The sequence below is a fragment of the Thalassophryne amazonica genome, chromosome 21, assembly GCF_902500255.1.
Source record: "Thalassophryne amazonica chromosome 21, fThaAma1.1, whole genome shotgun sequence".
NCBI classification, from domain to species: Eukaryota; Metazoa; Chordata; class Actinopteri; order Batrachoidiformes; family Batrachoididae; genus Thalassophryne; species Thalassophryne amazonica.
The window spans coordinates 17,063,641-17,079,198 of record NC_047123.1 but is presented as its reverse complement, the minus strand read 5'-3'; the positions used below and the strand labels follow the sequence as shown (position 1 = coordinate 17,079,198).

At 41.7% G+C, this 15,558-nt stretch overlaps 1 protein-coding gene across 2 annotated transcripts in view; it reads right to left on the bottom strand.

Moving 5' to 3' along the window:
- The window catches only part of slc24a4b (solute carrier family 24 member 4b), a 101,080-nt gene extending 88,235 nt beyond the window's left edge, over positions 1-12,845 (bottom strand). Inside the window, exon 1 of one of the 2 annotated variants that reach the window (XM_034162133.1) lies at positions 12,668-12,845. In XM_034162133.1, the coding sequence (XP_034018024.1) occupies positions 12,668-12,830 (163 nt within the window). In that variant the 5' untranslated portion in view covers positions 12,831-12,845. The remainder of the gene's footprint in view (positions 1-12,667) is intronic. The other variant, XM_034162132.1, reaches the window with a different exon arrangement.
- Positions 12,846-15,558: the final 2,713 nt, after the last annotated feature.

Genomic DNA, 15,558 nt, shown 5'->3' with positions numbered 1-15,558 from the left:
ATTTAGAAGATCTTCACTTAGCCTGGAAAAAGAGTTTGTTGCTCTATAAGAAAGCCCTTCGTGAAGCTAGGACATCTTTCTACTCATCACTAATTGAAGAAAATAAGAACAACCCCAGGTTTCTTTTCAGCACTGTAGCCAGGCTGACAAAGAGTCAGAGCTCTATTGAGCTGAGTATTCCATTAACTTTAACTAGTAATGACTTCATGACTTTCTTTGCTAACAAAATTTTGACTATTAGAGAAAAAATTACTCATAACCATCCCAAAGATGTATCGTTATCTTTGGCTGCTTTCAGTGATGCCGGTATTTGGTTAGACTCTTTCTCTCCGATTGTTCTGTCTGAGTTATTTTCATTAGTTACTTCATCCAAACCATCAACATGCTTATTAGACCCCATTCCTGCCAGGCTGCTCAAGGAAGTCCTACCATTATTTAATGCTTCAATCTTAAATATGATCAATCTATCTTTGTTAGTTGGTTATGTACCACAGGCCTTTAAGGTGGCAGTAATTAAACCATTACTTAAAAAGCCATCACTTGACCCAGCTATCTTAGCTAATTATAGGCCAATCTCCAACCTTCCTTTTCTCTCAAAGATTCTTGAGAGGGTAGTTGTAAAACAGCTAACTGATCACCTGCAGAGGAATGGTCTATTTGAAGAGTTTCAGTCAGGTTTTAGAATTCATCATAGTACAGAAACAGCATTAGTGAAGGTTACAAATGATCTTCTTATGGCTTCGGACAGTGGACTTATCTCTGTGCTTGTTCTGTTGGACCTCAGTGCTGCTTTTGATACTGTTGACCATAACATTTTATTACAGAGATTAGAGCATGTCATAGGTATTAAAGGCATTGCGCTGCGGTGGTTTGAATCATATTTGTCTAATAGATTACAGTTTGTTCATGTAAATGGGGAATCTTCTTCACAGACTAAAGTTAATTATGGAGTTCCACAAGGTTCTGTGCTAGGACCAATTTTATTCACTTTATACATGCTTCCCTTGGGCAGTATTATTAGACGGTATTGCTTAAATTTTCATTGTTACGCAGATGATACCCAGCTTTATCTATCCATGAATCCAGAGGATACACACCAATTAGCTAAACTGCAGGATTGTCTTACAGACATAAAGACATGGATGACCTCTAATTTCCTGCTTTTAAACTCAGATAAAACTGAAGTTATTGTACTTGGCCCCACAAATCTTAGAAGCATGGTGTCTAACCAGATTGTTACTCTGGATGGCATTTCCCTGATCTCTGGTAATACTGTGAGAAATCTTGGAGTTATTTTTGATCAGGTCATTCAAAGCGCATATTACCAGCTCCCAATTCAGATCAGGGAGACAGATACCCTCTCTACTTTTAAGATTAGGCTTAAAACTTTCCTTTTCGCTAAGGCTTATAGTTAGGGCTGGATCGGGTGACCCTGGACCATCCCTTGGTTATGTTGCTTTAGACGTAGACTGTGGGGGGGTTCCCATGATGCACTGTTTCTTTCTCTTTTTGCTCCGTATGCATCACTCTGCATTTAATCATTAGTGATCGATCTCTTTTTCCTGGTTCTTTCCCTCAGCCCCAACCAGTCTCAGCAGAAGACTGCCCCTCCCTGAGCCTGGTTCTGCTGGAGGTTTCTTCCTGTTAAAAGGGAGTTTTTCCTTCCCACTGTGGCCAAGTGCTTGCTCATAGGGGGTCGTTTTGACCGTTGGGGTTTTTCATGATTGTTGTATGGCCTTGCCTTGCAATGTGGAGCGCCTTGGGGCAACTGTTTGTTGTGATTTGGCGCTATATAAGAAACAAGTTGATTGATTGATTGATTGAAAGTTGAGGACAAGTTTTCAAGCAGTGATCGTCTCGGATCCAGATCCATGACAACTGGGCACAGTTTCTGGAGACCTTTCCTCTGTGTTGACATTCATGGATCTAGTTTGCAACACCAGGTAGAAACAACCTTTCAGACAAAGCCCAGGGCACCAGTAACATCAGAAGGCCAGGTGGCAGTCTTCAAAACCCATTGAATGTTGTTCATACTGAGTGAGACTGTGCTTGACATTGACTGAAATTTAGTTTGACATCCAACTGCAACAAATTTGCTGTTACCTTTTGTGCACATCTGAAAACAAATATCCCTGAGGTCATATCCATTTCCAAGACCTTGTAGATTACATTCAAGTTCATATTAAATCAATATATCAGTTTTACAACAAGACCCCAACATACTTAAACTCCTCCACTTGGAGCAGTAACTATCCCCAGACCCAGAGGGGACAACCCACTGTTCTGACAGAGGACCATGATCTCAGATTTGGAGGTGCTGATTCTCATCCCAGTTACCTCACACCTGCTCCGTGCACATTGGAGGTCACCACCTGATGAATCCAACAGACCCACGTCTGCAAAAAGCAAAGATGCAACTCTGAAGTCACCAAACTGGACACTCCAGTCCCAGACTGCACCTTGAAATCCTGTCCATGAACTTCACAAACAGGATTGGTGACAATGGGCAACAGTGATGGAGTCCAACTCCCACCAGAAATGGGTCTGATGTAATGACAAGATTGGAGACACAGCTCAAGACCAGATCACACGTCAGAAAATCCTGCACCCCATCAACACCCCCTTCCCCCCACAGAATAGCCCACAGGACCCGGTCATATGCCTTTTTCCCAAGTCCACAAAACACATGCAGGTCATACTCCCAAGACCCCTGTGAGGGTCAAGAGTTGGTCCCTTGTTCCACAACCAGGATGGAGCCAGGAAGCGAGGCTCTCAGTTTACCAGTCAACGTGTGCTCCGATCCCCACCTATGGTCATGAGTTTTGGGTAATGACTGAAAATAAGATCATGGATACAAGCGGCACAAATGAGATTTCTCTGTTGGGTATCTGGGCTTATACACCTGCAGGGTGAGATGTTAGATATCCGGGAGGGACTCTCGAGATCCACTACTACTTCACATCAAAAGGAGGCAGTTGAGGTGGTTCAGGCATCTGGTGAGTATGGTCCCTGGTCATCTCCCTAAGGAGGTCTTCCAGGGTACGTCCAACCTGGAGGAGGCCCTGGGGAAGACCCAGACACAATGGAGAGATTATATTTACCAGCTGCCTTGGGATGAAGGAGAGGTGATGGTCTAGTGGCTAAGGTGTTGGGCTTGAGTCCAGAAGATCATGGGTTCAAATCACCACCTGACTGTAAAATCACTAAGGGCTCTTGGGCAAGGCCTTTAATCCCCTATTGCTTCCGGTGTGTAGTGAGCGTCTTGTATGGCAGCACCCTGACATCGGGGTGAATGTGAGGCATAATTGTAAAGCACTTAGTGTCTGATTCAGATGGAAAAGCGCTATATAAATGCAGTCCATTTGAGATCCACAGGAAGAGTTACAGGACTGTCAGGATAGGGAAGTGTGGAGTGAGCTGCACGTTGTGACCCAGATAAGCAGCTTAAAAAAAATCAAAAAAAAAAAATCAGTTTTACCAGTTTGCTTAAAGCTTTAATTTTTAAATATCAGAATATTAATTTTGAGATCATTCACAGGAAATTAATATACATTTTTGGCCAACTCACCAATTTGAGTTTTCCTACAATTTATTGGCACTGAAAGCATAAGTGACTATCACAAACTGCCAATCTACACAAAATTCAGGCATCTTTTGACAGTTTAGCAAGAATCTTCAGTTTACATGGACCATATTTTTGGACCTGTCCAAAAAAATTAAAGAAAATACTTAGTACACTGGATTACAAGTCTCATCTTATTCCTATATCATCAGCTCTGTTAGGGTTTTTTGTGCAATACTTTCCATTTCTGGCATTTATCATTTCATTATTGGAGTTCATTTTGTTTAGCGCCTTAATTTATGAGGAAGACTGAAATACTTACTATATGAGTAATTTTTCCACTATACAGATCACACTGGTGATTAAGTCACAGGACCTTCCAAAACAAGTCAATACTCAGCTGAGGTCCCCCGCCCACTATGCTCATATGACAGTGAAAAATTAAACACAGCTGGGTGCATAGAGTCCATTTCAATGGTATCCCTATTTCATGGCAGGGACAGCAAAAAATAAACAGGAAAAAGAAGGTCAAATAATACAGGAACAAGTAGTTTTCCATTCATGCAAGACTTTGACCCTAAGGTCAAATGCAGTTGGCTAAAGTGAGTTGGTATGAATGATTTACTACATGCGTTCAATGCAAATTTAGGCATTAGAAGAGAAATTTGGTGCAGGGAATTCAAAATATACCCAAAAGGTTCTATTTTTTATCCATTTGCATGTTTGACCTTGGGCCCAAGGTTCAAGGTCAAATGTAGTGTGCTAAAGGAAGTCGGGATACATGATATGGTGTTCAACAAAGGCGTGAGCTCTAACATTGATATTTGGAGATGAAGTTGTATTTTGGGGTGAAATGATGGGTGTCTGTCAGCAGGCATCTTACATGACCTTGGAAATCTGGATCAAGGTCATATGCGTAGACCTCACATTTGTGTTCATTTGCAATATGATACAGGTAAGTAATGCCTCAAAGGGGCAACAGGGAAATCTAGGGCTCCCAAAGTGTGACACACGCATGGACGATGTATGGTGTCCATTTCAATGCCCCCCATTTCTTTTTTCAATTTTAATAAATAAAGATCAAGCCAATATTGATTTTTTGTGGGCCAACACGATAAATATTTGAAAGTAGTGAGAGCACACATCTACTGATATATAAATTCAAAAACATGGCAATTAGTCCATACATTGTTACAAACCCTTATGACAAAAACAGATTTGTTTTACAGTTTAAACATGAACTTTTATAAATTGCTAAAAAAAAAAAATCTCCAAAAATCAACTGAATGTCATGTTGCCTTAATGCTGATTGGCAGTCACACTGTCAATACTCAGCATTTGTATGAAAGACTTCTCTATAGAAAGAAGTCAGACCCTGACCCACTCCACAGAAATGGGGAGCATGTAGAAAGGGTTCCTGCATGTGTACATGAGAATCTCTCCTGGACCACCAACACCACCATGGTCGAGGAGGCCCAGAGGTGACTCCCCTCCCTTTGAATCATCAGGGGAAAAAAGAAAAAAAAAAATATGTCACCTGATAATGCAGCAGATAACTGAAACAATCATGCAAATGATAAAAGCATCAAATTAGACAGAAATACTCCTTGGACACTTTTGTAAAAAAAAAAAAAAAAAAAAAAAAAAAAGATTGGCCACTTGACTTTTCAATCGGTGGTCAGGTAGGGGTCAATTGAAGAATTACAGAGGTCAAAATTAAGAGATGCTCCAATCATATTGAAAAATATTCCACATTATTGGCCTGATCATAAAGATTCCAAAAAGGTATAGTTTGGACTATCTGTGACTGAATTCTATGGAGTTACAGGATAAAAACAGCAAGAATGGTGACAAAGGTCAGTTTCATTTTGCACAGGGGTCAAAAGTTAAAGTTGCTCCAACTTTTGGTAAAAAGTGATGCAAATTATTGGTTGAGCTAATAGGATTAATAAATGGAATAGTTTTGACAGTGTTGAACGCTTGGTCTCCACAGTAAAGGTCAAACAAGGTCTACGTCTATTGGATTCTATGACATGTGACATATGTTACCCTGTAACGTGATAAGGATGATACATGGTCCAAACTATTCCTTTTTAAAACCGTGTTAACTCACCTAGTAATTTGCATCATTTTTTTTACCAAAATTGGAGCAACTTTAACTTTTGACCCCTGTACAAACCGACACTGACCTTTGTCACCATTCTTGCTGTTTTTATCCCATAACTCCATAGAATTCAGTTACAGACCATCCAAACCATACCTTTTTGGAATATTTATGATCAGGCAAGTAATGTGGCATAGGGTGCAATATGATTGGAGCATCTTAATTTTGACTCCTGCGTAATTCTTCAATTGACCTCTACCTGAACGCCAACTGAAAATTCAAGTGGCCAATCGTTTTTTTTTTTTTCCAAAAGAGGATTGGCTGAGGACTATTTCTGCCAAATTTGATGCTTTTATCACCATTTGCAGATTCCGCTCTAAATATTCTCTTATCTGCTGCACTATGAAGGAGAAGCTGCTGGTGTCCTACACTGAAGGTGCGCTGGCCTATTGCACAGCCACCTGGTATCCCAGCTGCTCAGCAGCTGATAGGAGGGCCTTCCAGAGGATCAATAACACTGCCCAAAAGATCACAGGCTGTGCAATATTACCTTCAGTTCCTGCTGCTTCTCCAAAGCTACCAATATTCTAGAAGATCCCCCCTCACCCTGGACATCATCTGTTCACACGGTTGCCATCTGGCAAATGCGTCATATCCACCAAATGCCAATAGTGGAGCAGATAACTAACAATTGTTCGTTTCTGTAAACAAGTACCAAGATTGGCGCACACACACTCCTTAAAAAACTGATTGGCCATTGAAAACTGTACCATATTTGATCACAAAGATTCCAAAAAGGTGTAGTTTGGACTATCTGACTGAATGTTATGGAGTTATGGGGTAAAAACGAGAATGGTGACAAAGGTCAATTTCAGTTTGTACAGGGGTCAAAAGTTAAAGTTGCTCCAATTTTGGTAAAAAGATGCAAATTGGTTGAGTTAATAGGGTTTTAAAAAGCAATAGTTTGCGCCATGTGTCATGGTTAGTTATGTTACATGTCATAGAATCCAACAGATGTTGACCTTAACTGAGCTTTACCTTGGAGACCAGACATGCACAAGCTAATGCTTCAGGGGAGCATTAGCATGGAATAAAATATGGTCGTTTATTCACCAATATAACCTTGGTGTCAGTCCATAGTTCAAACGACGTGTCCAGTTTAAATCTGAGGCTTTTTTTTGCTACTAAGGTGGATTAGAACTTTGTGGTACACACCAACTACTGGACAGGAGGAACCTAGCAGTTAATGTGACTCACCGATTTTAAAATGCAGCTCTTCTCAACCAGACGTGCGGTGCAGTGACATGTGCATGTGTCCAACCCTCATCTCCGCTCTAGCCCCACCCATGCCAGGAAGTGTTCAACATTTGGCACTTCCTGTTTCACTGTTGACTCAAAATTTGGGACTTCCTGTTTCAGTGTGAACTTGCCACCGAGTTCCTGTGAGATTCTGTGGGATCTCATCTGTCAATCCAGGAAGTGTTTGACATTTCCTGTTTCACTGTGGACTCAAAATTTGGCACTTCCTGTTTGGGACTCCCTGTACCATGAGCGAGTTTTGCGCTGCTGCACATCGCTCATATTAGCGCCACTTTTTTTTTTTAAGCCAAAATTGGAGGAACTTTAACTGTTGACCTCTATACAAACTGAAATTGACCTTTGTCACTATTCTTGCTGTTTTTAACCCCATAACATTCAGATAGGTCCAACTATACCTTTTTTGGAATCTTTGTGATCAGACGAATAATGTGGTGTAGCTTTCAATATGATTGGAGCATTTTTAAATTTTGACCCCAGTGTTATTCTTCAATTGACCCCTACCTGGCTGCCTACTGAAAATTTAAGTGGCCATTCAGTTTTCAAAAGAGTGATGTCTAAGGAGTATTTGTACCACATTTGGCGCTTGTTTCACCAAGATTCCTCTAAAATAAATGGTAAATGGACTGCATTTATACAGCGCTTTTCCATCTGCATCAGATGCTCAAAGCGCTTTACAAATAATGCCTCACATTCACCCCAATGTGAGGGTGCTGCCATTCAAGGCACTACACACCGGGAGCAACTAGGGGATTAAGGACCTTGCCCAAGGGCCCTTAGTGATTTTCCAGTCAGGCTGGGATTTGAACCGAGGATCTTCTGGTCACAAGCCCAACGCCTTAACCATACTAGGGGAGTTACAACCAGTACCTTTGCACCTCCCCCCCAGGACCAAACCAAACCAACTTTTAGGTTCCTTAGATGACCCCAAAACACAATCAGGATGTTCCCAAAAATAAAAACTGGCCTCAGGCCAGTTATCCAAGATGGCCACCAAAATAGGGTTCCCCCCCCCCCCACTAAAACACCAATGATTTCTGTCATTATTAAGTCTATTGTTTATTCCTACTATGTATTTTAATAAGGGTCTATTGGTGGCCATTTTGGATGCCATTTTGAATGTTAAACCCATGAATAGATTTAGTTTAGGCACAAATGAGTTTGTGACCTGCAATGGTCTTCCCATTGAATCTCTAATATTTAAGTTGTTAATATGTTGTGTAAAGGTGTTTTAGCAAAAATAAATAAATAAACCTTTTTTTGGTGGCCATCTTGGATAACTGGCTTGAGGCCAGTTTTTATTTTTGGGAACATCCCGATTGTGTTTTGGGGTCATCTAAGTAACCTAAAACAGTTGGTTTGGTTTAGTCCTGGGGGGGGGTGCAAAGGTAGTGGTCGTAGCTCCCTAGTACCACTAGGCCCTTCACCTCTAGATATTCTGTTATCTGCGTCACTATCAACAAAGATTTAACAGTTTTTACCCCTCTGTAATACCATACACTGAACTTCCTTCATCAGCCAACAGGTATATTTGCTCGAACGCAAAAAAAAACTGCTAGCGTGCCACTGATATTTCCAACCCAGTCTCATGGCATGTTGTGATTCAGCAGCACAAAATATACATTAGTCTACTGGTTCGTCATATTGTCACGAAAAGTGCAAAATTTTCATCACAGAAGCACAAATTTATTCTAATTCATTCCATGACGGGTGCATGTAATTAAAATTGCAGCAGGGGGGATCGTCGGGGTAGTTATGGTTAGAAGAAGGAGTAGGGTTAGGTTATGCTTAATGTTAGGATTAGTAATAGTGAATTTAAAACCCTGTCCAACACACCATCACACTTTACATCTACAAATTCCTGTAAATCCAACATCTCACTTGTGGTCAAGTCAGTGTGGACAAGATTTCCATCAGTCTGGACCATGTAGTCTTAAATTAATAAATGTAATGTGAGGCACATTTGTCAAGCAAATGTATACAATTGAAACAGCAAACCCAAAGCTTTAAATTCTGTTCAAATCTAGTTTCTTAGATCATTTGTCGCACATTCATTTTAGTGCATTTTAAAATGCAAAGACTCAAATCTGAGATGTAACTGATAAATCTTAGAACCCTTCCACTGCATTGCTTTTTCTGAAGCAATCAGGGCCGTTAAAAAAAAGTTTGTAATTTTCATTGTTGTAGTTTTGCATGTGCATTGGTGGATTTTGAGCAGTATATGTGGTGAAACCATCAGCTGTACCTGCTAACACTGATTATGTTCACACTTGAGCACAACATGGAGAACTTATGAAATAAATTAAAGATGCATGTCACAATTTCCTGTAATCAGGGATAAAATGCAGCACAGGCACCACCCAGGGTGCCGGATTTTTTTTTTTTTTTTTTTTGCCTTTATCATGGCAGGAGGTGCCATCCCTTGTGGCAGAACATACTATCGCTTCTTTTCATTTGTACGGCAGAAAGTCAAACGTTACGCGGATTCACTCATAAAATTAACCCAACCAGCCTTTTAATTACAAAAACTGAAACTTCCAACAATTTTGCTTGCATTATGGATAAGCTACGCAATTTGTGAATGGAACAAATTATTTTCTCCAATCAAGCTGTTGCAACTGTGCAGCACCGAACTGCACACTCATACACCATTTTATTACTATACGCAGTATGACGACTCTACAAATACGTTTGCACGGCCGACTTAGTCTGGAGGAGAGGAGGCGAACTTTGACAAAGCACGTTCCAGACATTGCTGGAATTGTTCCGCTTCTGGATGTGATGAACCCAGAAATCAGAAATCCAATATGGCGCATGCAAAAGCTGTTGCGCAAACCGAGACGCATTGGTCGAGTTTCGATTGTTCAGTCCTTTTCAGAAAAAGGACAAAAAAAAAAACAGTTTATCTGAGAAAGTACTCTGCTACACAGCTGAGATGTCAGCTTTGAGCCTTGTGATGAATGCTTCCGGAAGTGCCAGACAATTTCTGAAGCGTAAGAACTTCCAAATTGGTCCAAATTGTAGGGACCAAGATATGCAAGATATGCATCCGTACCCTAGAATAGTAGCCAAGTAGTAATCAGTCGTGAATGTACACACACAGATCAGTTAGAGGTATATGGCCAAAAATAATTTTATCCAATCCACTTTATTTATAAAGCACATTTAAACAGACCCAAGTCTCCAAAGTGCTGCACAACAAAAGCATAGACATGGAAAATAACAATAATAAGAAAATAATACATAAATAGATAAAACCATAATAAAAAATACATTTTAATAAAAAAAATAAAAGACAAGGACCGTACAACTCACGCGGTGTTAAAAGCCAAGGAATAAAAATGGGCCTTAAGACAGGACTTAAAACACTCCACAGTGGGAGCAGATCGGACATGTAGGGGCAGCGCGTCCCAGAGTCTGGGACCGACCACGGAGAAGGCTCTGTCCCCTCGAGTTTTAAGTCTCGTCCTAGGCACCATGAGCTGGGACTGGCCCTCGGACCTCAGAGCTCGTGCTGGAGTGTAGACCTGGAGGCAGTTGATATATTGTGGGGCCAGTCCATTCAGAGCTTTAAAAACAAACAAAAGTATCTTAAAATCAATTCTGAAATGTACAGGGAGCCAGTGCAGAGAAGCCAAAATTGGGGTAATATGCTCACGCTTTCTGTTAAAAGTCGAGCCGCTGAATTCTGGACTAACTGCAGTCGGGAAAGTGCGTTATGGCTAATCCCCGAATAAAGTGCATAGCAGTAGTCTAAATGAGAAGAAATAAAAGCATGCATGACTTGTTCAAACAATTTAAAAGGGATAAAAGGTTTCACTTTTGATAAAAGACGAAGGTAAAAAAAAAAAAAACTCAATTTTAAAACCGCATTAACCTGTTTATCAAATTTAAGATCGTTGTCTATGGTGACACCAAGGCTGGTGACTGGGACGCACAAAACTTTGGAGAGGTCCCAAGTCAAAGCGAGAATTGCCAAACAGAATTATCTCAGTTTTTCCCTCGTTAAGTTTTAAATAATTCTGTGCTAACCAAGCCTTGACATCACCGAGAGTCGAGAAGGGGTGTCAGGGGGCAGTGGTTATTCTTGACAATCGGCATGTAAATTTGGCAGTCAGCATAAAAATGGTATGACATGCCATGTTTTTTAAATATCCCTGAGTGGGAGGAGATACAGAGCAAAAAGAATTGGGCCTAAGATGGAACCCTGGGGGACACCGCACTGCAGGGGAGCAGAAGAGGAGCAGGAGTCCCCCAGCCTCACAGAGAAGGACCTCCCACTCAAGTAAGACTCAAACCACTTCAAAGCAATCCCCCTGACACCCACACAGGTTTCCAAGCGAGATAAGAGTTGCATGGTCCACTGTCAAAAGCACTAAAATTGTAGAGCTTTTAAAGATATTGCAGCAAACACTATGCACTCTTAGGCATAAAATGTTGAATTTAATTGATAAAGTTAAGGTAACTTTTTCCACATAACATTGTTAATTAAGTGCAAAACAACATTGTCTGACAAATCAAATGAAACATTACTTAAATCCCAATATTGTGTTGCATTTAATTGACAAATGTGGAAAAGTTACCTTAACTTTATCAATTAAATTCAACATTTTATTTCTTAGAGTGTGGGCTCTGACTGATAACTTATAAGTGACACCAAGCAGACACTAAAACCTCATGTCAAGAAGTTATTGTTAAATGATAGTGATCACCTCATGATGTGAAACGCAGACATCAGAGACCCTTCAGGGGTCACAGCAGATGCCAGTTTGCCTTTTAAAACTTCATTACTAGGACGCCATAAAATAGAGAGAAGCCCTCTTTCCATGTCAGGTGAGTCTGCCTTTGAAGATCAGACACCGACTACCCTATATGACGTCATTCTGAGTAATCTGAGGCTCCTTTGGCTTTGAAGTTTAATTATAAAACGATTGGCGCGCCAGCAGGTGAGTTTACAGCCTCCACGGCTGCGGACAGACGCGCTAAAGTCCATGAGTCAGTAAATCACGCGTGATTGAAACCCCACACAGGCTGGGAGACAACTTGGTCGCGATTGTTTCACGTGTTCTGATCCATGCGAAGTGTCACGATGGATGGGGGGGGGGGGGGGGGGGGGTGAGATCGTCACATTGCGTAACAGCGTGTGATGCTCTGCGCCGCGTCTGCGTTCGCGCGTACAGGCTGGAGCTGGTGGAGTTGGGACACGGCACGTGCGCGCCTCGCACGATCGGCCAGCATTCTTAAATCATATCGCGTGTCCTCAAGGCAATAATAATTTATAAAAAACTAAAACAGGACATCGCCACGCAGGTACCTGCGCGAGAGCAGTGTGACGCCGAATCTGCGCGTGCACTAGCTATGTCGTGTCCGGCAAAACAGCAGAGAGTATGCAAATTAAATAAAATAAATCACGTTTGATTCGGGGTTTGGATCCCCGGATTGTTCGCGTTCGGAGCCACCGCGATTGCGCGCGTGGCTCCAATTAAACGCACACTGCGGCACGCGCCGCAACTCACGTTTATACATGTTTTAAAACGAGCAGCGGACTTTATTGTGAGCATGCGCGGTGCACAGCAGAGCTGACACGATCGAACATGTCCTTGACAGTAATGAGTAGATCAGCTGTGCGCGTTACCGAGTTTTTTTTTTTTTTTTTTTAATCCACCAGACACTGATCGACTCACCTGTGTTGGTCAGCAGCGCCGACATGCTCCACGCCACGAAGAGAACACTGCAGATGAAGCACACCTGAACGAAAAGCATCTCTCTCCTCTTGCGAACTTTGAATATTTTGGCGATGATCGCCTTTCTGGATGCTCTCACGGTGACGGCGGCGTCCCGCTCCATTGCTTCCCGGATCGACTTTTTGTTTTTTGTTTTTTTGTTTTTTGGTTTTTGCGTCCTTGAACCTCGTCACTTGTCTCTCGATCAGCGACTCAGTGCGTGATCCTCATGTCCACGGCGCAGACACGCACTCTCTCTTCTCGTCTCCTTTCGCGGGGATCCGACTCCGATCGATGTCGCCGGATAATTTGGCGGGATGCGCGTCGGACCGGCTCCTCTGTGCAGCCTACATGTTTGTCCCGCGGAGGCGGGAGGAGAAACAGCAGCACTGATATAGTTTCTGTGCGCCGGGGTCCGATCTTGACAGCGCACAGCTGCAGCCGATGATCGCAAACTCGCGCACCTGCATGCGTCCGAGCGCAATCAAGGTTAATTGTTACATCCGGCTGTTTAACTTTTTTTCCCAAGGATGTCACACGCGAACAGTCGGCACGAGGTGCAGAAAGATTCCGCCTCCCTCCTCCTCCTTCTCCTTTATCATTCCTCCATCCTTCCCGGAGATCACCGTCACTCCGATCACACGTGTTGGCTGAATCGATGCTGAGTTATGAAAACTAAATCCAGTAGATGACCTCTGACCTGCTGCTGATCAATTGGTTGATGTTTATTTCGCTTTTTTGTATTATTATTATTATTATTATTATTAAAACTGTGGATTAGAGGTGTGCGGATCGATCCTAATATCGATACCAACGCTGGTATTGATATTGAATGATCCTGGTGTAAAAAGATCGATACTCAAGCTTTTATTCTCTCCCTAACGCACTGACTGCTGCACATGCAGATTCATCAAAGTCTACTCTGCACTGAAAAAAGTGAAACACAGTGCACTTCATTCAAAGTACTTATTTACATTGGTCTAATGGAAAATTGTGGTTTCCAGTTTAAATCTGCTGGAATCACTTTACAAAATCATAAATATTTTCTGTTTTCTGTTTGCTGCAAGCCAAATCTACCTACGGGTACAAATAAAGTTACCTGAACCTGAACCTAAATATATACTCAACAAAAATATAAACGCAACACTTTTGGTTTTGCTCCCATTTTGTATGAGATGAACTCAAAGATCTAAAACTTTTTCCACATATACAATATCACCATTTCTCTCAAATATTGTTCACAAACCAGTCTAAATCTGTGATAGTGAGCACTTCTTCTTTGCTGAGATAATCCATCCCACCTCACAGGTGTGCCATATCAAGATGCTGATTAGACACCATGATTAGTGCACAGGTGTGCCTTAGACTGCCCACAATAAAAGGCCACTCTGAAAGGTGCAGTTTTATCACACAGCACAATGCCACAGATGTCGCAAGATTTGAAGGAGCGTGCAATTGGCATGCTGACAGCAGGAATGTCAACCAGAACTGTTGCTCGTGTATTGAATGTTCATTTCTCTACCATAAGGCGTTTCTCCAAAGGCGTTTCAGAGAATTTGGCAGTACATCCAACCAGCCTCACAACCGCAGACCACGTGTAACCACACCAGCCCAGGACCTCCACATCCAGTATGTTCACCTCCATGATCGTCTGAGACCAGCCACTCGGACAGCTGCTGGAACAATCGGTTTGCATAACCAAAGAATTTCTGCACAAACTGTCAGAAACTGTCTCAGGGAAGCTCATCTGCATACTCGTCATCCTCATCGGGGTCTCGACCTGACTCCAGTTCGTCGTCGTAACCGATCTGAGTGGGCAAATGCTCACATTTGCTGCCGTTTGGCACGTTGGAGAGGTGTTCTCTTCACGGATGATACGAAGGAGATGTGTTGCACTGCATGAGGCAAATGGTGGTCACACCAGATACTGACTGGTATCCCCCCCCCCCCCAATAAAACAAAACTGCACCTTTCAGAGTGGCCTTTTATTGTGGGCAGTCTAAGGCACACCTGTGCACTAATCATGGTGTCTAATCAGCATCTTGATATGGCACACCTGTGAGGTGGGATGGATTATCTCAGCAAAGGAGAAGTGCTCACTATCACAGATTTAGACTGGTTTGTGCACAGTATTTGAGGGAAATGGTGGTATTGTATATGTGGAAAAAGTTTTAGATCATTGAGTTAATCTCATACAAAATGGGAGCAAAACCAAAAGTGTTGCGTTTATATTTTTGTTGAGTATACATTGTGAGAAACTAAAAAAATTAGCTGTAACAAATTACATCAATTTTTTTTAAGTTGATCCAAAGTAGCATTTTTTTTTCATTGTGTCTGTAAGAGTAGCCCTGCACTGTGTCACACAACACGGAGCAGCGCACCCTTGTATTGTGATTTGTCAGCCCTCTACCTCAGGAGATTTTGTTTTAAGTTGTGTTGAGTGATATTTTTTTAAACAAAAATGTTGATTGTGATACTAAAGTATTTTGTTGTCACGTACAATGTTTGGCAAAATTCTGTCCTAGGTCTTTTGGATCCTTTGGATCTATGAAGCTTAAATATGAAAAAGTATCGGTATCGGCAATACTGGGCCTGTATTTACTTGGTATCAGATCAATACCAAAATTCCCGGTATTGCCCACCTCTACTGTGGATCTAAATGTGTGTATTTGTTTGTTTGTTTTTGGATTTGTGCACTATGTGTGCTGCACACCATCATAACAAACTGCTGTCACAAATCACACCACAGTTTATTATTATTATTATTATTATTATTATTATTATTATTATGTTAATTGGAGCTTTGAAAGGTCAAAGCTCATTGTGCACATTTGAATTGGTGGCATTAAATT